Below are 22,307 nucleotides of genomic sequence, written 5' to 3' on the forward strand. Positions count from 1 at the left end.
GGAATCCAAGTTTTTGGATGTGCTCGTGCAGTATAATTAGAAGACCAGCTGGGCTGTAGAGGCTGAGGTTATCTAAACTATGTAAACAGCACCTACAGAGAGTTCATGCTCTGAATGTCATTGATAATGCTATATTGATTTGAACCAGAGTCATGGATAAAAATAATTGATATTTGATATACAAATGCAGTGTCATATTTTGAACAGAATTGTTTTTCTCTGATTTAACTTAGTCTGGTTCCTACTGAATCAAAGAAAGCTAGTCCCAGGTAAAAAGAAATTACTTTAGTTTCCGGATTCCTTTTTTTTTTAAACTCTATTTTTTTCATGAAATTCCTATGTTCTCCTATTGCAAGATGGACTAAGTTTATTTTCTTCACAAACACTAAAATGCCAACTGTAATGAACTGTTTAAATTCATGTTCTCTGTTCCAACTATCCACTTTCCTTGACAGAATGCTGACTTCATCCTTTGTCTGATGTGCTTCTTTTTCCTTCGTTCTTGTTTTATGATTAAAAAGTCAAGGCAAACTGAGCCACATCTGTGTCTCACGTGTTTATAAGCCCAGTTCATTATGTCTGTAAGCTGTGCAGGATTTATATCTATGATTTTATTCACTAAATGTGTTTTTCAGTTGGGATTATGAAAAAAAATCTACACTTTTGGAGTTCCTATAAAAAATCAATTTCTTGAGATACATATTTTGACCCCAGTATTAAAAGAGTGCACAGTTCTCTTGGTGCCAAACTTGTGGTTCAAGGCATGCATCATACAACCTTACTGAAAACTTGGCACATGAATCAAGGAAAGAGATTAATGTGCAGTGCAGTGGCTGGACATGTACGGTACAGAAATCAGGCTTTAATTTACAGCTCCCTGTATGGCTTGGTAAAAAAAGAAGTCTCACTGCTGTAGTGCTGGCATTTCCGATGCTTGGATAAACAGGGCTCACTGTTCATCTTGAGTTGGTTTTACTTTCGAAGTTCATTAATTTCCCTGACACAGGCAGGTGGCTTGGTGAAGCTAGGGTTATTTGGGAAAGCAGAAGTCTCCTGGGAGAGTAAAAATGGTATGGCTTTTTCTACAGTGAAACCTTGTTTTGTCAAATTCTTCAGCTGCTTGTGCGTTAAGCTTGGAGACCTAGTCAAGCGTCTGGGTGAATGCTTTATTGTTGCTAGATGTCGTTCATCTCTAGCTGTGGGGTATCTTGTGGGCAGGCTTCACTTGATAGTCACCTCATGAGGAAGACTGGAGGGGGAAGGAGGAATGTGAGCAGATACATACTGCTCTGATTCTTTGCAGTTGGCCCAAGGAAAGTCACCCTGTGAAACAGGTCAGAAAACTCTGGTTTATATTAGAAGCAAGCATTTCTTATCATAAAACTATTAAATGAATGAGTCTATTAAACCTGGGCTGTCAATGCACAGAAAGAGAGAGGTAACTTGTGTCCCTTGTATCTCAGATGACGCTCATGAGTGGACCTGTTTTCAGTCATAATACATTTATGGATGCATTTATTAATTGAAACGTTTGTTTGCAAATGTATTTTTTATTTAACCAAGGATTCATGTTCCTGTACATAGGCTCAAGTCTTTTCCTGTCACGGATTTGTCTTCCCTCTCAGAAACTACTTGCAGCACTATCCCTTAGTAAACATCTGTAATTTGGAGACAAGTAGGAATTAACTGCTTTTGCCTATAACTTAACCAAAATTTGAACTCCTTTATTCAACAGCAAAATATGGATTTCCCAACCTCTCTATTCCCGCTTGCCTTCTTTGTGTTTTATCTTTGCTTACAGATAAACCAGAACACTTTAAAACAGCAAAGATAAAATGAGGACATTCTATACTCATTATATTCTCAGCAGAGCCTACAGATAAATGCCTGGCCTAAAATAAGAGCAGTTTATTCTTAAAATCTGTTTTGAGAGCTATGCAGTTATATTTTTGTTCAGTGTTTCCGGATAACCACTTCAGAAGACATCACCAGCATATGTGGAATCTCTCACCTATTTGAGAGATGAAATATAATTTGTTTTTATGCAGGAAAAAGTTGAAATCCTAAAGATTACAAAAAAAAAAAAAAAAAAAGTTGTAAAACATGAATTTGGAGCTCCCAGCTTCTCCTCTATTTTTGGTAAATGCTTCTATCCTTGTAAGTCTGTGAATTGCATAGATTGTAGTAGGCCAATGCGGGACAATAGATTGCTATTCACAGTTGCTCCAGTAGACCACAGATGTCAGAATAACTTAAAATGCACTTAATAATCAAGATAATCCTGGATTCTTTACTATGCTGAGTCACTGAGTATGAAGTTTGGTGATGTTATTGAAGGTACTCTATGAGAACCCCAAGTTTCCCCTCCATTTAAAATTCAGTAAATTAAACGTAAGCATTTTCATGACAAGAAAATGGAAAGGCAACTGAAATGAAGCCTATACTCTGAGTTCTGAATGGAAACATGCCTATCAAATTGAGATATAACAAGTGAACTACCCTTTGCCATATTTTGGCTATCTCAATGAACTTTTTTTTTTTTTAATTATTCTTTTCCATAATATCTGAATGTTTGATTCCCTCCAACTGCCCTACTTTTTCCCATCCACTGTGAATTCACCTTTATCCCACTGAAAGGTATATTTTCTCTCTCTAGTTTACGTCTCATAATTGAAACATTTATCCTAAATAAAGAACAAGTCAAACACTCAGTATTAAATAGAATGGATTTATACATAGAAAATAAAATCTACAGACTTAATGAATTCCTATATCAAAGAACAGGCTTCTCTTGTGTATGAGCACTGCTGAAAAAAACCCCACATTTAAGAGTGCCTTATAGCATGACAGAATGCTAAAGTGCTGCTTAAGTATCAGTTCCCAAACCTCTGTTGGTTGGTATGGAGGAAACTCTGAGCCCAGAACATGCACAGCAAAAAAAAGTTTTCTGAGAATTCAACTCTTCAGCGTGCAAAGTGCAGTGGCCACGGTCCAGCAAACTACTGAAACACATTCTTGTCTCCAAGCTTATGCATTCATTTGGTTCAGTGAGAGTGCTCTGTTAACCCATTTGCCAGGTTTTTTTTTAATATGTTTTTGCATTTCTCTATACCGTGCAAGATGAAGCCGTAACTTACAGGCCGTGCAGTCCAATCTGAAGTTACTGTTATTTTCTGAAAATGTCTTTATGTAGTGGTAAAAATTAGTTTTTGACAGTCTTTGTTCTGAGTTTGCTCACAACAAAAGGACGCCTTCTGTAAACTCATAATAGCTTGGTGATTAGAGCACTCAGCTGAGGAGGAGAGGATCCAGGTTCAACTTGCTAATCCAAACCAGACGGTAGGGAACTGAACCTGACTCTTCAGTGTCAGAGATCAGTCTACTCCCGAGGGATAACAGCAAGCCAGGTTCAACTCCCCTTTTGCCTGGTTTGGATCAGTGAGCTGAACCTCAGTCTCCCCCATCTCAGCTGTGTACCATCATCTAATTGGCCAAAATGAGATGGGTGTTTAGTTCATTAAAAAAAAAAAAAAGTTAATTCCGCACCAGAATAAAATCTAACTTGCCCAATCTTTATACTTTCCACATGATGGAATTGTTGTTTTCTGGTCAGGCCTCGAGAAAGACACATTGTGATCTCTTAGTGAGGGAGTTAGAAGCAATAGAAGATAGAAAAACCCTCTATCTCTACAAATGCAGATAAAGATACAGAGATTCAGCCATGTTATCTACATGGCTTTGGAAGGTGAGAGGAAAGAAACCCTCCAGAAGCATTCCTCATGGGAAGCCAGAGCTGTCTCAATGACCTACAGTTTTGTTTGTGTCAGAGTACAATCTGTTTCTAAGGGTCTGCTGTAAGCAGCTATTTTCCCCACTGGTTTCTGTGCACCTCTTCTCCCCTTGACTTTTTACCTGGTTACCTCTAATTTCCATGCTCATCTTTTCCTTTCACTGCCCTTTCATATTCTTCTGATTCACTTAAATGTTGAACTTCTCACACAAAGAAATCATTCTGGCTTAAACTTCATGTTTGGTAATGGCACAGGTTGTAGAACCCTGGCACAAATCCCACTGTGAATATGTCATATGTATTGGCAGAAATTGATTTGTTTTAGCTGTTTATCTTGTCCTTGCAATCCACAAACATACTGAATTTCTTAATCTAATCCCAGGCATTTTAAAAGGTTTAAGCATCTTTACAGTCTCTGCCTTCTCTTCTGCCTTCTGTTTCTAACCAAGCCTCAGAACATTTTTTCAGTTTTGAGAATCTAGCATATTAACCCCTTTACAGCCATCTGCATAGGGGTCTGCTACTCTAGTTGTATAAAGTTCACAGACTCAACATCTTTGTCAGTTGGAATTTGCAGTGCTGTATATCTCTAAGCTTGGAGCATGGATCTCTGATTTTGAATGAGTGCTTTACATTCATTCACTCAAGATGATAAATGACTACTGCTTACTAAATCAACATGAGAGTATATATGTTTGTACCAAGAAAATATTCTCAGGAAAGCTAGAATAGAAATGTGAGGTGTATGAGTTGTAATCAGAACCATTATTTCAGTTCCATTCACCCACAGATAAACACTGTTGCAAAACGTATGGCTGCAATTTGATTTGTCTCATTCCCATCTCTTTGCATTTATGCAGCCGCAGTTAACAAGGTGCCAGAGAATCTCCTTTGTGTGTTGCTGTTGCTGTGTTGTCAACAAATGAGGTTTCACGGCCTGCTCCAGAAATAAGATACATATGCTCCTACACTTGTGTACCCATGCTCAGTTTTGAAGCAGTTCCAAACACTTTGTGTCATGTCAGTCTGTATGAAAGAAGGTCATCTTTTTTTGCAGATCAAGTCTGCCTGCTGGAAAAATACTTTACTTTTCAGCAGCCACTGTCCTCAGCCTTCTCAGACATTACCTGTTAATACCAAATGACCAACTCTGGGCAACCTGATTAGCCTTAAACTCCACTATGTATGACAAAGGCTGTAGGGTGGGCTTCTGCACAGAATATAAGAAAATCTAAGCCTTGGCATGGCTGCAGAAAATTCGCCTCTAGGTTCCCAAGCAAATGCAGGACGTGCAGCCTTGAGGGAAACAGAACGCGCTGTACATAACAAAATTAGCATGCAGTATAGTGATCCAGTGAAGAAATCATCCTCATAATCCATAATGGAGTGCTATCATGTAATTGGATCTTCATGGTGTAAGACAACTCAAGGCACTTTGTAATCAAACCACATGCTGTAAGCTCTTTTACATGAAGTCAGCTGCATTGCATCCCTCCTGGCAGACACTTTAGAACCATAATGACGTTCATTTCCATCTTTAATTTACTCTATTGTGCTTCAGTCATTGAAGGATCTTTGCTACCAAGCACTACATGTTCATTTCCTCAGTGCTTACTGTAAATTGTAAATTATGGATGGCATTGGTTTTAACTCTGAATTGTCATGCTTTTTGTGGGATGAAGCAAGTTCATAATTACGTGGATATTTGTTTATTGTGGTTTAATGAGAGGCATAGTATTTTTTTTTTACCTGGGGGATCATCCATTCTAGACAGATGCCAATTTTAATATGACATCCATTCTAGACAGATGCCAATAAAAAGAAATTGCATTTGCAGTCCTGCTATAGCTCCAGAGATCTCGCTCAGTCCTGTGGAAGTGAGCTGAGAAATGGTGAATTAGGTAGGAGTGCTTCTTCACTGTTACGGCCTGAGCCTGCAGTTTGTCGTGGCATCTCCACTTCCTTCAGCGGGAATTAAGGGCATTTTATTCTTGCATAATATTATAGCTTGAAAAAAATTCATTATGGGCAATTGTAAGGATGTTTTTATGCTTTTGTATTAGTCATTTTGCAAATTTTTATTTAGTAAAAGATGAGCCACTGAGAGTTGAAATGTTAATTGCAGAGGAAGTCTGTCATGTCTAATGGAAAGCATCCAGGAAGGTAACTTAACTGCCAATCCCAAGTTAAATACTACATAAAAAGAAAGAAAGACTTTTGTGATGCCAGTTTTCCAAGGACTAGTTCATTCCATTGTGCTCAAGTAATACTTTAACCATTCTTGCTGACTCTTTTTTACTTCAGTTACTTCCAGGATTTACATTTTATAAATCTCTTTTAATCACTGCTGTAAAAACTCATTCTGTCTTAAAATTTAGTGTATAATTACAGTTCCAAGAAATAGCCTTTTGGCCTCCCCTTGCTCCCAGCTCTCCTCTATGTTTGCAGTTTCTAGATCTTTTATTTGCAAGTTATGGAAAGGAGAGAGAAAATACAATCAAACAAAATCGATGACAAATATATTGCTGATTTAAATTCAGTACTTGTAGGTGTCTGTGCAAGAAAATCATGCATATGTAGGATTCAGATACTTCACCTGACTGCTTGCAATCTATCTAGATTTTCTGCTTCCTATCTGCTCCTTTCTTCCCCTTCTTTTCCAGATTATCCTACACCATCCAACAGTGTGCTCTGTGTCTGTGATAAGAGTGTTATAATTGGTGGCTCTGCCACTGCTTCCATTTCCAGGGTAGAGAAACACCACATCACTGCATTTGTGAGGTGGGGGTTGCTATTTACATTTGGATTAAAAAATACCCACACATCAAAAGTGTTTCAGAGGTGTGCCCATCATGTATTTATCACCCTTTGAGGACTGAATGGTGTTTAAGGAGTGTTATAAGTTTCCATCTGTCCCATGTTTGGACAGCATAAGGACCACAGACTGGTATGAAGGTCCTGAGCTTCTCTGAAAACCTGGTACCGCACTGTGGGCAGGGACTCTTCAGAAATAGCTCTCAAATAAATGTGTGCTGCTGGGCTGACTCAGTTTCTCACTCAGCTCTGAATTTTCTTCATCTTTTGGCTTTAATGATCAATGGCTCTTAGTATCTAAATGGAGAGCCTTCTTGTGGCTTTAGTTTAGGATGGATTTCAGGATTCTCAGGAAGAGATATCTAGAAAGGTTAAAAACAGCATCAGTTTATAGGAAAGACTGATTTCATACACATGTCCAAGGAGAAGCCTGCCTAGATTAATAAAGTAATGTAAAAAACATTACCATTAAGCAAGTCCCTATAGTTCAGTTTTTTTTCATCAGGAGACAAGAATTATGCACCTCATTTCTGAGGTCACTTCCATAATTGCAACAACATACATTTTTTTGTAATAGCTTTTCCTTTTTTTAATAGATATTTAAAGAGAAGTAATTAAATATGGTTATTTATCCCCATCTCCAGAGAGGTAACATAGCAGCATGATGGAAAATACAAGTGAATAAGTAGTAAATTTTGGTCAAAAAGGACTGCATTTTAACTTCCCGATTGTTAATTGTTAAGACTCACAGTGTTAATGTGGAAATGCCTGTCATGCTGTAGAACTCTGGATTCCAAAGACAGTTCAATTTAATAATGTATTGTAGAAAGTGTTACTGCAGGCAGAAATATCAGCTGTATATCTTAGGGACAGTAATCATGAAATACTATCGTATTTATGTAAGGCAGAAGTGTTACCTTTTGAAAATCCAGTTCCTTTTTGCCTCCGGACTTTTTGGGGGCCCATTTTTAATCCTGAAGCTCTTCTCTCAGTGCCCTGGTCGGAGTTCATTGGCTTGTTTCACTGTGCTGACTTCAGGCAAATGCATTGTGTTTCTTTCACTGGGACTGGATCCACACAGCCATATTGCAGATCTTGTTCTGGTGGCAAGGTGACAAGCCTCTGAAAGGTTTGGAGTTTACATTGGCACAGGCTGAACATAAATGTTCCGAATTTCAGATTCTCCTCAACATTCTGAAATGTCTTTGGGCTCCCAAACTGGCATAGATACTGTCTAGGCAGTGACTGTCTAATAAAAACAGCTGCTTTGTGTCCAGATAGGCAGCAAAGCAAGCATGAACTCCTTATCACCTGACTTTTCAGATCTTTTTCCTAGTCTCAATAAAAAGTATGAAGGTAAGAGTCCACGAATGAGTATTTAAAAAGGCAACTAAAGTCCACGGAACTTCTCAAGTTCTTTTTTTTTTTTTTTTTTTTTTTTCATTTTCTTTTGTATGGCATTAGGGAGAATTACAGTGTACTAGCCAGTTCACGTTTCTTCTGTGAACATAATCTCTTCTTTCCACAACATTTACCTGAAGAATTAAGAGCAGTTGAGGCTAAATTAATTAAGAAAACAGACATGTATAGAATTAATCACAAGCAGCTTTACACCACATGAGGTGTAGGTAGATTAGTGGTCTGGGCTTCCTCTGTAGGCAGTGGGAAGAAGAGATACATTTTGAGGGAGATATTGTCCTGTTATAAGAAGAAATCTAAGATAGTTGGGGTGAATACCTTCTGAATGTATTCCTTTATTCTGAGCATTAACTGTTACGGATGAGACATCTCCTTTCAGCAAATCTCGTTCAGTGGACTTCTGTATGATATGAATGTCTGGGATTGAAGGGTAGGGCCCTGAAAGAGCATCCTTTGCCTTCTCTTTTGTTTTCTTGTCCCTGAATACTTAGACTAGTATTAAAAATAAAGTTAACAAGTAAAAGTAGAGAACTGAACTATGCTGCCTGCCCTTCTCCAGATATAATACTTCCTCGCTGAAAGATGTAGGGCTCCATGTTACAAACCTTTAGAATCTGTATCTCCCCTTCAGCTAGCATCCATTCTATCCTACTTTATTATTTCTTTGTTGGTCCTTTCAGGTCACAGAAACCCTGGCCACAGTGCTATAGGGAAAGGCCTATTGGATTCTTCCTCTAGACTTGACATGAGTAAGATCTCTGGTCAATCTTAAGGTTACAAGTATGGCCTTAACTTGGTTAACAATTTATTTAAGAAGAAATTAAAAGAATGGGTAAGAGAAGCTGAATTCATTGGAACTGGTAATTTCTCTTTATTAGGCCTTTGAAAAAGAATTTGGAAAAGAACCATGGAAGTTGCATAAGTGCAGTCATGGGAGAATATAGCTCTGAATTTAAATTCATTCTTTTAATTTTTAAGAGTACTTGAGAAAAAAAAAATGGCTAATGCCTAAGGACTGTTAACAAAGAGAGATGAAAATATCTTCAGCCCCTCTAGGATAGAGAAAGAGAGAAATAATTGCTCTTTGTGACAGGTTGTGTGGAGGTACAGTAAGGGAAAAACTGTAGTGAGCCATGAAATCACAGACCCTGTTGAGGTAATGATTTTTAGTCTCTAACAGAGTTCCAAATTTCAGTTCCCAAAGTCATCTTTTCAAGGTTGCAAGGTTTTTTTTTTTTTTTGTTTTTTTGTTTTTTTGTTTTGTTTGTTTTATTTGTTTTTATTTTTCCTTCTGGTATGGAGCTATAGAGAAGCTCTGAACGTCCTCCATAAAATGAGGAGGGCCCACTGCATATGTAGAGAAACACCAACTAGTTATGATTTATGTATGAAGTCATGAGCTTTACATAAACAGTTGTATAGTAAAAAAGTCCAAGAAAAAAAAAAAAATTTCCTGCATTTTCTGCTCTCCAAGCATAACCAATAGCACTGACAAACCTTGTTAAATTCAGTTCTTCCATACACCAGTACTTCAGGGATTTCCAAGGTGAAAAAAAAAAACCCAACACTGATCATTCCTGTTTTGGGCGGATCAGAACTTATTTATGATAAACAGATATTTCAGTGGCTGCTGAGTTTGAGTGCATTTCTAAGCCTGATTTTCATATAAACAAATAGGAAATAAAAAGGGATCTTAAGGTTTGTTATTAGAAGTTGTCATATTTCTTTTTGTTAATTGAGTGACTGACTCAACAGTTTTCTCTCTTACAGGAAGATTAATATATAAAGTCCTGTTTGAAATGAATAATTCTTCCTATTATATGAACATTTTAGTAGAAATGAACAGAATAATTTTCTTGCCATAACTTCAGATGTGCAGCAAAAGCTATTCTTCTGAGATTGACAACAGGAGCTCCAGGCAGGGAGCTCCAAGGCAGTTGGTTGCATATTTCAAGAAGGATAACTGTCCTACAGATTAACTACAAAAAAATATATCCTTTGTACTAATGTTAGATATATTTATAGAGAAACATATGAGGTTTATAGTAATATAGTAAAGATTCTTTGATTGCCTTTATGCTGTAGCTGAAATGAAGTGTTGGTATATTCCCATCATTTGTGGTGTGTATTTATTGGTCTAAGGTTTGCTCTGGGTAAAACTATCCTTAAAACAAACACTCAGTTCTAAGTTACATCTCTGAACCCGTAGAGTGACTCCATGTGGTTTCAACTTTACCCTTTGACAACAAATTATTATTTATGTAAGCTATCAAATCTGGACAGGACGAGCAGCTGCATGAGAAAAAAATGAAACACATAAGCCATAGTGAGAAGCATGAGGCTCTGATAACAAACTACACTTTCCTTTCTGTATTTAGTCCACTAAGAGTGAATTATTCATTACAGTCAAGCTACAGGTCCCCTAGTCTTGCCATTTCATCCACAAGTTTGTTGAAAATTAAAGCTCAGCATGAAACCTCCAGAGAATTACTCTGAGTTAGTAACACCTGCAAAGAACAGAGATTTACTGTGAGGTAAATTGCTATGTAATTGCCCACACATCAGCAAAAATTATAATTGAAAGAAATTGAATATTTTCTCTGTATTTAACTGGTGAGGATTTTGTAGGGTGTCATTTTATGTTAAGTAGAAGAGTTACCATTTAGAATGTTTCTCAGCAACAGACTGTGTTTCTTTCAATAGCATGATTTCTTTTTTATGAAAAGACTTCTGCTACTGTCAGCTGCAATTGCAACTTCATGCAATGTGTATTTAGAAACCTTTCTTAAGCTTAGAGAATATTGTCCAAGACTTCGTTTAAACTATAGATTTCACCCCCCTCTCTGTGATGTCTTGTGAATTTAGAAGTTGATTCTTTACCTTACCTAGCTTTACCCTACCTAGCTTAGCTCTAAGTGATGATTTTGATCTCTCCATCTGTAGCACATGTACACTCAGCAGCTCCCTTGACGGCCGTGGAAACTACCCAAAGCATACTTCTTTGTTTCTTCCAGATGTTTCAGGAATACACTAACTAACATGAAAAATTCAGATTGAGCTCCTAAATCAAATTGAATATTAACATTATCATGTATCCAAAGAAGGACAGAGAAACAAAGATGTCAAATTATCTTGTCTCCATATTGTGCTGCATTTTTATGTTCTGAGGTATTGCTGTCTGCATTTTCCAAGAGCCCTGTATCAATGCACAAATCACATTTGGAGTAGGATTCAGGCTTCTGTTTGATGACAATAACAACCCTGGTAAGAAATTCATGAAGCTCAAGACAAGCCTCCAAGGACCGCCTTGGAGAGAGAAATTTCTGCCTATGCCTTCAGGAGAACCATGTCCACCAGCCAAGTGGATTCTCAGTGACATCTGGTTTCAGATGTGTGGTGAAACTTGCTTCAAACTCGCTATATGCCTTTCACAATTACTGGAATAAAATATCTCTGGTGCTGAAGACAAGCCTATAAGAGACAAAGAACTCATAAGTTCATGAATGTGTTGGGCAGTAATAGGTAGTGGGTGCTGCTGCTGTATGTAATAACTGAGCTATTCTTACTGCAGCAGAGCTCGAGGCTAATATAACAAAAGTTCATTTCCTTCAATCAACATGGGATGTATTAAAAAATAATTTGCTGGGCTAGGTGAGGCTTTTCAGACACAGGTAACTGCCTGCTCTAGAGGCAACTGAAAAGTGTAGTGACACAACAAATCCCTACCAATGGACTAATCTTCCCTTTCTATAACCTTTCACACCATTTTCCCTTTTTCACTTAAGAAGGGAATTGTGGGTAAGTGGGTCTCCAGCACAGAATTATCTGTGAATGGTGGCCTCTATCTTCACTTGTGATGTTTATATCACTGTTTGTGATACAGATTCATAGAATTTAACTCATGTTACAGGGCTGGGCAAAGACCTGGTCTTTGGCTCTCAGCTCTAGGAAAGAAGAGAGGAAGCAGGTGTGTTGTATAAGCAAACCTTCATGTGTTAACAACCGTGTGCTTATCAGATAAATTTATCTGCTCCAGCTGCACTGCTCTAAGAGTGGATCTTTCATTATATACTTATATAATGTACTATGTGTATGAAATGTGCTGTCAGTTTCTTTCAGAAAAGAGTTTCATGGCATAAGGAATGTAATTATGAGGATGATCTAGCATCACCGTAGGATCTCACAGTATGAACAAAAGTACAATCCAACAGCATCCTATTTTGCTAAGTACTGTATTGTGGGAGTTAATCCCTAGAGAAAAGTGAAAGAGGAAAACAGTTGACTGCCGTTTTACTTATCAGAAGGTTGATACACTGAGAGAATGTGCATTTAGAAAACTAGTGGCAGTTCAGAGAAGCAGAGGTGGAAATCTAAAAGAAGTGTAGGACTTTGGGCTTCTGGTCCATGTTTCAAACAGTCTTTGTGATGTTCAAACTTTTGTGGATTCAAAGCTGCTCTTTTCAGAATGTGACACCTGTGGAAAAAAAACACAACATCTTAAAGAAAGAAGATTGAAATATAGGGTATACAAACCAGATTCCAATTCGCTTGAGTTCAAAAGAATGTTTTTCTGTTCCTGTTCTATGACATACATGTCTGAACATAGATGCTTGTCTTTGAATTAAGTTCTAAGTTTGTCCACCATTAATAGGAGTCAGTATACAGGAATCACATCTCTAACTTTGAAATATTGTTGGAAGTTAAATGTCATAAAAATAAGAGACAAGAAAAAAAGTCCACTGTTTTTCTAGGTTGTCCTGGGGCCAAGAAGAATGAGTTCCTGACAAGTGTTTTGGATGCACTGTCCACAGATATGGTGCATGCAGTCTCTGATCCATCATTGTCTTCCAGCCGGTGGGTTTCAGATCCTTTTGATGTGTCTTTAAAAGAGTTCTGGCAGTGGTGAATGAATTGATGAGGTCCTTCAGAAGTAATTCTTCTGCCTTCACAAAAAGTAGATTTACAAGAACCTATTTAGGATAGTTTACTTCAAAGTTACCACTGTGGACTATGCTCACTCAGTAGAGATACACTCAATGGCTAGATTCTCATCAGCCACACAGCTTAGAATTTACTTTTGCCTGCTGGTGCAGCTGCATCTCAGTCTTCCTTTGTGTTCTTATCACACTTGACGAATGAATCTGACGTTTTGATTTATGTTTTGCCTAGTTGATTCTAAAACAAACCAATGCTATCAGTATATACAGACAATTAAAACTATATAACTGCTGACAAATTTTGTACATCTGCAGGTCAGGTGCTTACTACCTGAAGAGGAGGGGCTAATATTATTATAATTTACCCTGTAATTCAAGACTTTTTTTTTGTTTTATATCTGAGACCGTTCATCATGGGATGTAATTGGACTCCAGTTTTTTGGCCAACCATATCCTAAATTTTACACAAAGGGCTATCTTCTTAATTAATTGTATTGGGGTAAGCACAGTACTGAGAACACGTTGCATTTCCCTTTCATTTCCTGAAATAGAAAAAAATGAAGAGAGAAGTAAATTAGGGAAAGACAGAATCATGAAAACACATAATGTACATAACTGAAGTACATCAGAAATCAGTATCACCAAAGTGAAAAGAGAAGATTCACTACAAAGAAACTAGTAGGCAAAAAAAGAGGTTCATGGAGCAAAACATCTAACAGTACTTTATGTATTCAGAAGTAAAGCTATAAACTGAAGTATGTGTATCAGAATAAAGAGTTGTGGGTTTTTCTTCTTTTTTTCCATTGCAGGGTTTCAGAACCTGATCCAAATCACACCCTGGAAGAGAGAGTAGTCCACTGGTACTTCAAACAACTAGATAAAAATTCCAGTGGTGACATTGGAAAGAAAGAAATCAAGCCATTTAAAAGGTTCCTAAGAAAGAAATCAAAGCCCAAAAAATGTGTGAAGAAATTTGTGGAATACTGTGATGTGAACAATGATAAATCCTTGTCAGTTCAAGAATTAATGGGATGCCTGGGAGTAACAAAAGAAGAAGGTAAAGCAGAAACAAAGAAACGCCATAGTAAGAACCTTTTCTGTCTTTTTGTTTAGATTCTTCAAAGACAAAGGCAAAGTCTGATATTTGTATATACCAGAAGTATACAGTATAGAGGAATACACTTGCCAATAACTAGTAGAGCTTTTGCTTAAGGAAGATGACAAGGAAGCTGCAAATTATTATTTTGCTCCAAGAGAATCAAGAACTTCCTTTGACCTAACCCATTAAATGCTTGCTTTCTGGAGATATGTTTCTGCATTACAGCAGGAAACAGATTATATAATGTATCCTCATTTCCATGCTTCTTTCCCACCAGACATAATAGGCTAGATTTACTGCTAAAGATTTAATAACTTTGAAATGCTCAACACTGACTAAATGCAATCTGTCTTAAGCAAGTGCTACATAATAACTGCCAAGAAATGTTGTCATTCGGCTTTCGTATAATTCCATGAAAGAAAAAGAAAAGGATGTTTCAATGAAAGATATGAAATATTTTATCTTATTTTTTGAAAGCTGTGCAGTTACCCTGCTATAAAATTGCTAATTCAGAATGAGAGTTTCACTTCTTGGGATATTATATATAACTTGCAAACCATGTTAATAATGTTTTTTTCCCCCCCTTTAGCAGCCCCTAAAACCAATACTGAGAGCACTTCATCTAGCAGGCAGGTGAGTACTCAGGAGAACACAATCTCTGTTTAGTCTTACCCACATGAATTTCTTGGGTTATCATTTGCAGCTTCAAAATGCATTAGTCTGCCATTTTACAGACCAGCAAAGAAAACAGAGCAGCATAGTGATTAACAAATCTTGACTTCATTTCTATCTGTGGCAAGTTGAATTGGTCAACTAAAGGTGGAGTAAATGTGCAAAAAACACATAATGGATTAGGCATGCTTGTGGATGTTCACAGTAAAGTATAGAGTGACATCTCGGTTAGAACAGATTGCTGTAAGTGAGCCCTCGTATAAGTCTTCTGCATTCCTGAATGAAGTCACTGTGATACATTTTTAAATGTGCATTGGTTTATATTTGTTTCCCTTTTGTTTTTAAGTGAATTAAAACTGCTCACTTTCCTGTCAGTTATGCTATAGACACAAAGTTACATTGATTGAAATTACTCCTTGTGCAAAAAGCCATGAATTTCTCATACCATATGAAAACCCATACATTTTGTGTACACCACTGAATTATTGTATGGTGGTTTTAGATACCTTTTAAAATCTTAGTAGAGAGAAAAAAGCTGTCACATTGAAGTGCGTTTGCTGGCTGAGCAAAATGATGCTGGAGAATGTAGGATTTGTAGCAGTCTGATGATGTATGTTTAAACTAAAATTGGTTTGGTCTCTGGAATGATTTTAACAATTAAAATGTCAAGTGCCCTGACAACATAATCCACGATTTGTTTTTGTGTCAGTTTTCTGCAAAGACTTTATCTCACCTTTCTGAGTAACTCTGGTGTATCTCACTCATAGACCTTTGGTTACACAAGGCATTCAGAGCTAGGAAGGCACAAAAGTAGAATTTTTGAATTTTTGGATAGAGATAAAATAGACATCGAAGAGAAGGGATTCAAATGGAAGTTCAGGAGAAAGGTTAATAAAAAATCTTATTATGTCTGTGTTTCTGTTTTTATAATCATTAATCCTAAGTATTCACTTTTATGGATTTCATTGGCACAACTTCCTGATACTTTGGCAGGTGTCCGAAGGACTGTGAAGGAAGTGAATCTGACAGTTATTTAATGATCTAATAAGAGAATCAACTTCTTACTGATCTTGCCTCACTTTTGTATTAGTTAGAGGAATCAAATGGTTTCTGCCCACAAAAACATCAGTAATTGGTGATTTGTTTTAAAAGATATTTACGTATTATATCATCAACTCTGGTAACCCTGCATCTACAAAAAGAGGAATTTAGCTAAAAAATAACCACTACTGTTGTTGTGTGGTCAGTGTCTTCACATCTAACAGAAAGCTGTATTAATTTGTTAAAAACTCAACCCAGAGTGAACCCCCAACAAGCCAAAAGAAATGTTCCTCTTATGTTGCTAGCCAGTTTGTTACTTGCTTTATCTCTGATTTGTTTAATGTTAGATTCACACATCCTAAGGCAAGCTGAACATTGGTTGTTGGTTTCACCAGAGACCTCCTACATACCTTTGATGGAATATAAAATGTTCTAACAGCTAGAGGGATGTGATAAGTTTCTGTTTGTTTAAACAAATGTTTGTGGTCATAACTTTTCAAGTCCCCTCCTACAAATCACTTATGCTTTAAACAAAGAAGCCTGAAAACAATTATCCTGTTGGAACTCAAAAACATTCAAAGAGGTTATTTTAATTATACAATGGCAATTACTGGCACACGTGCATTACACTTGAAGCATGACTAGCCCTCTCTCTTTTCTCGTAATCTGATCTTGACTTGCAGAATATGTAATAAAAGTGTCCTAGAGTTTCTATTTTTTAAAATTTTGTCCAATAATTTTGCTGAATCAGCACCAATTACTTTAAAAGCTGTTGCTGAGAAATGATAGCCTTGAATTAAGGCTGGTTCAGCAAACCATCTGTTGGCAGTTTCAGACTTGAACAATACAAGGCTGCAAATGCAGAAGGAGGCTTTCATCACAAAAGTTTTCCCTTGAAAGGAAGTTATTAAAAAGGAGCTGGGCCAAGTAGCTTCTTATAGGAAACCACCCAACTAAGAAGGAGTGATCAGATTGCTACTACTCAGGAGATCGGCACTCAAAAGCTCATTTTCAACTACAGCATTGTAGTAGTTAATATATATATATATTTATGTGTGCTTTTGCATGTATATATTGTTGAATGTTTTTTTAAATATGTGCAAGTTTGCAATTTTGCACATGCAGAAGCTTACTGAAAGAAAGCAGATATGGATACATGCACTAATATACTGAGTATCAGCAATTGCTGTTCCAAATGAGATTACGGAAGTGATGAATCTGACCCAACTAGGGCAATGGCCAAGTATATTTACATTTCTCAGCTCCATCCTGCCCAACACACATACATGCTTACATGCTGTCAATGAGACCCAAAGGGTCTTTTTGCAGCCTAACATAAAGTTTACAAGGAAACTATAGAATGTTCATAAGACTTTGGCCAGCAGCCCATTCTGTATGCATCACATGCCATAGAAAGGTATACTGCACCAGGGACTTGCCAAGGCAGTTGCAAAAACTGTGTGCTCGATAGGCATATGTTTAAAGAGGCCACAGATAAGAAATGGATAAGATGGATAAAGGTAAGATAATGCTCATAGCCTTGTCTTTAGATTCCTGAGGAACTACAGGCCAGGGATTATTTTATTTCCTATATTTAATTGTTCAGAACTCTTCCCCTGAAGTGGCATGTGGACACTGCTGAAATATAAAGAGGTAAATGTTTATGCTTGATTATTTGAAAACATCATTAATAAAGCAAATATTTCTGACTGTCTTTCAGCAAGTTTCCAAGAAGCAAGGGTGAGCAGCTTACTGATCCAAGGCAGAACTCTTTGACATGTGGGAGATTTCCTCACCAAAAGGCAATAAAAACAACTGTAGTATTTGCACTTTGTACTTAAAAATGTAAATTCACTTTGTAGAAATGAAATATTTAAACAGACTTTTTATAATCTGTGAAAATGTAATAGCTGATTTTGAAAAATTATCACATACAATGTATGTGCATTCTTTTGTTGTCTGAAATATGTAAAACGTGTTGGAGATGTAAAAGTTTGCATTTAAACTTTTTGTTTTTTTTTTTTAATAGCTCTTTGGCAAATATTAGCGAAGAAACCTGTTTCTATGTATTTTGGTTTCAATAGTATGCCTTCTTTTTCTTACCAATACTGTCATTTAAGTAGAGTTATGCTGAAAAGTCTACTGTATTCTCAATTATGTCCAAGAAATGTTGGATGTTAAGATTTCTAAGATTGAGGGAAGTGTGTAAATTCCTGTTGACTTGTTCTTGCAGGTTTTAACTGAACAATTTTGTCACAAGTGGCAATATTTTCTTCATTGTGTTTTTATTATTATGCTTCCCAAAGATCATGCAATGAGAACACAACCACTAAAGGATTCAAATGTTATTCTACAGTTAGGATTCTGTTAGAAAAGTATATCCTTCTATCCGTTTTTGAGGCATGGTAGTTTTCCTCATAGGAGTAAGGTGGATAGTAATGTGACTCCAGAGTGGTTTAACCTGAGTCTAAAAGCACGATCCTGCAGTCAGCAGAAGTAGGAGAGGAGTCTGTATGAATCAGAATTGTAAATCTAACTATGAAGAGACAGGGAAGGCTAAACAGATTTGTCAGCCTTTTCTTCTACACCTGGCTGTCCCCATTTGCCTTGGGGGTCTACCAGAGCCAAAGCTGAACAAATTATGTATGTATGTTATGAACAGTTCCCATAAGGAGGGGCTATTCACCACTCCTGCCTGAAGTTTCACCTTGCTGTCTGAAAGAAGCTCTTATAAGTTTTCATACCTCCTCTGTCATTTACCCCCACACAACACTTATTGTATGTGTGTTTGAGTGGAAAAAGAAAGAACTTGTGATGTGAATTTAGAGCAGGAGACTCACATAAATAAAGATTCATCTCTTGAACTGTTGCAAGTTACAAGCAGTTGAGTTGATTGATGTGGTTGTTGATGGACTGCTGGCATCTAGGAACTGTCATGAAAAGTCAGGAATGTTGCAACAAGCACTGATTTTGTTCTGGCTTGTTTAAATAATGTGTGAGATTTAACATGAGATTAGCTAATCCTAATAGCACCCTGGATTGAGTTTGCACCAGAAGCAGCTTTGTTGCAAATAGAAATTTTCCATTTTAATTCAGTGTATGGATAAATGCTGAAGTGATAGGAAACACTGTATACTATGGAACCATACCCCAGAAAATGTGTACTCTTAAGCTTTGACAACAGGAGGAATCAAGATGCGAGTCTGTGTTATCTTGTATTTTTGTTTTTAAAAGTATTTGTTCTTTTATAATGTTAAACTTTGAATTTAATCTTCTTTATAGATTAAAGCTCAATATGCTATCAAACTATTCTAGCAGTTTTTCTTCCGCGACACAGCCAGCTTTGAAACCAAGTACATACAAGTACAGCTATTTCACCATTGCAGTAAGTTTATGAGAAACCTCACAGTCTCATATTGTACCTGTCTTTCTCTCTTCACTTGACCCTTCATGCTTAGATTCATACCTCATTTACTTCTAAAATTCATACTTTATTTTCACCACTATTTACTCATAATAGTGATTTTTGAAGCCTGATTCTTTGTTACTGTCATTTGTATATAGCTTTAGCTGGTTCTTTTCATGAAGAAAACATATCACACCTTTTCCCCTCAGTGTGATTGTAAGGTGCTGAGCAACATTCCACCTGACTGGAAATAATAAGGAGAAAGAGGCAAAACATGAGGAATATTCAGCAACTCATGGGATCCAGGAAAGTTAATAGAAGATTTATGTAAGATTTATGTATCAATGTGACCTTCCTATATAAATGCGTGCAATCAAATATTTGCTATGTCCATGAATGGAAGATGAATGCCATGCCCACAGATTTGAAGCAACTGCCTATTTAAACTGGGAACTTGTGTAGAGAAGCGAATTTGGACTAACACCTGTTATTAAGTAGCCTTAATAGATTTTGAAATCGCAAATAAATTCTATGGGCATTCTCTCAGGTAACCAAAATCTTCTACAACATCAAGTAATTTAATGACTCAACAATGACAGAAATTCAAGGTATTTCAACTTCACACATATATTTGTCTTTATATTGTCACACATATGGGCCGTTTCAATTTTCATTACAACATTTTTCTACAAGGAATACCCAATTCTCCTGGATCTGTTTAGATCCATGTTCAGATCCCTTCCTGGAACGCACTTGAACGCCTGGTAAATTCACTTTTGTTTCCTGTATTTACTTTAAATAAACAGAATGGTGAAACTTGAAGAAATTTTGGCCCTTTTAGTAGTAACCAAGCATGGCCTTGATAGCAAAAAAAGAATCCTTGTGGATTTGCCCTGAGGGTTACAGCAGAGTACCAGTATTTACTTAGTTCCACAATAATGAATTAGTTCTAGTATTTACCCTACTTGATGAGTTGCAACAACTGAGATGCAATTTTAATTCTGCTCTTACTGAAAGCTGTATGGTAACTGCTGAGTCACAGCTTGAACCACTGATTGAGCACTTAGTCAACCCTAGGAGCACAGGTGAAGGCAGTTCACCTGTGTGACTGGATGAGGTGGAGCCTGGCTGCATCTCTCATAGATCTCATTTAAGGGCTGGCTGACCTCCTTAGGGAAGCTTTCTCCCGTGAACTTAGGATCTTCTGATACAGGTAGGCAATCTTCTTCCCTTCTTTCATGCTACCTTCTACTACTGCCAGTTCTTTTGCTATCACACCTGTGTTGTAATACCTTTCCCATCATATTGATCTGTCACACGGCACAATGTATGTTCTGGTTCTCACTGATCAATATTTGTTTTAGTTCCAGTTGTTCTTAAACATTTATTTAGAGTTTTTATATTGCTATATGTAGAAGACTAATAACATTGTAAAATATCTGTATGCTCAATGATTTGTCCAGTCTGTTGTAATATCTATTAGTTAACAGGCCACACATTGAGAAACATTCCATATTTTGTCAGTGCTTGTGATAACTTTCTTATCCTGATCCTAGCCCTAGAATTAGGTAAACTTCATAGTTCTAACTTTATCAAAGCGCATTGTTCTCATTCTTCTCCCAGTCTAACAGTGTGCCTAGCTTTTAAACCCTCATTTTTCAGAACTGGTCCCTATATGATTGCTTGGGATGACAGTGTTTCTTGATAATGTCATTTGAGGTAGTAAAAGAAGAACACAGCAAGCATCAATTCATATGAACGTAAAGGAGAAGACAAACTAAGTACTCTCAGTATGTAAGACCAGCATTACACTTTGCACTTTCCTCATTGGGAACAGGTTTTTGCCCTCAATAAATGCATTAAGCCAATGAAGAAAGCAAGCCTTCCTAGAAAGTGGAAGGAAGAATTTAAATAGAGACCACATTAAAGACGTTTAAGTGCGTGCATAGTTTGATAGATTTAGTTAATGTTTTCTTTTTACAGTGGTAATAAAAGATGGATTAATAGGGGTTAAGTAATCTTCCCTGGCAAAGATATTCTAACTGTTCCTTTCAAATATTTACACTAGCATATTATATAACTACATTTTACATTAGAAACTGGTGTGAAAGAGATTTTAATGTAGAAAGTGAAAGGTTTATTACTTTTTTCTTTAAGAAGGCAAATTGATATCATTTTGGAGTAATTACTTTGACATTAAATAGCGACCAACTAAAGTTATTAATGTTTGAAAGATTAGAATGACTATAGTGAATTACTGATACAAACTGTTCTCTTTGTGCCTTTTGATTATTTTGTTTTCAGCATTATAAGTGAAAATACGCCCTTTGTTTAAAAAGCACGAATGTTGCTTGTTATTTTTTTCTTTAAACAAAAGTGTATGTGGAAAGCATTCAGAACAATACGTCTCTAGAATGTCAAATGTGATGGGTGGTGTGGAGAGAAAGAAGCCTGTCTGCTTTTCATCTGGGTTAGAAATATTCACAATAACCTACCTTTCTTATGTTCACCTTTCCTATTTTGTCATATACTTTGTCCTCTGACTAATTTCACTGCTGAAATACAAAATCTATTGGGAGGAAAGACAAAGTGAGAATCAGCTTTGTGCACATGAACAATCTATTCTATGATCACCTTCCTGCTCCAGGTAGGCTACGCTATTTCTGATACAAGCCAGGATGCTACTGGCCCTCCTAGTCACCTGGATATACTGGTGATTCATGTTCAACTGAGCATTGATCAACACTCCCAGATCTTTTTCCACCTCATGCCTTTCTAGCCACTCTGCCCCAAGTCTTTAGCATTACATATAATTGATTTGTCTGATGTTCAGGACCTGTAACTTGGTCTTGTTGAACCTTATACAATTGGCTTCAGCCCATTGATTCAGCCTATCTAGATTCCTCTGTCAAGCCTTCCTATGCCCAGGCAGATCAATACTTCCTCCCAACTTGATGTCATCTACGAACTTAATGCAGGTGCACTCAATCTCATTGACCATCAACAGAGATGTTAAACAGGGCCAGTTGCTTGTAGAATGTTCTATCTGCCTATTTGTCCTGGTTGAGCAGTATACAACAGATCCCCACCAGGATGTCAGCCTCAAAGGCTTTCTTCCAGTCCTTACCT

The 22,307-nt window shown here is 36.9% G+C and overlaps 1 protein-coding gene and 1 long non-coding RNA gene across 8 annotated transcripts in view; both read left to right on the forward strand.

The window, feature by feature from the left end:
* The window catches only part of SMOC2 (SPARC related modular calcium binding 2), a 132,494-nt gene extending 113,416 nt beyond the window's left edge, over positions 1–19,078 (forward strand). For 2 of the 7 annotated variants that reach the window (XM_052695307.1, XM_052695341.1), the window contains exons 10-13: positions 12,775–12,877; positions 13,770–14,044; positions 14,652–14,692; positions 17,493–19,078. In XM_052695307.1, the coding sequence (XP_052551267.1) occupies positions 12,775–12,877; positions 13,770–14,044; positions 14,652–14,692; positions 17,493–17,516 (443 nt within the window). In that variant the 3' untranslated portion in view covers positions 17,517–19,078. Of the gene's footprint in view, positions 1–12,774; positions 12,878–13,769; positions 14,045–14,648; positions 14,693–17,492 lie in introns of all 7 variants that reach the window. The other 5 variants (XM_052695325.1, XM_052695346.1, XM_052695297.1 and 2 more) reach the window with 3 other exon arrangements.
* Positions 1–22,307, forward strand: part of LOC128086655 (uncharacterized) — a 631,060-nt gene that overhangs the window by 162,294 nt on the left and 446,459 nt on the right. The gene's annotated exons all lie outside the window — the stretch shown is intronic.

This window comes from Tympanuchus pallidicinctus, unplaced genomic scaffold (assembly GCF_026119805.1).
Source record: "Tympanuchus pallidicinctus isolate F22 unplaced genomic scaffold, pur_lepc_1.0 scaffold1, whole genome shotgun sequence".
NCBI classification, from domain to species: Eukaryota; Metazoa; Chordata; class Aves; order Galliformes; family Phasianidae; genus Tympanuchus; species Tympanuchus pallidicinctus.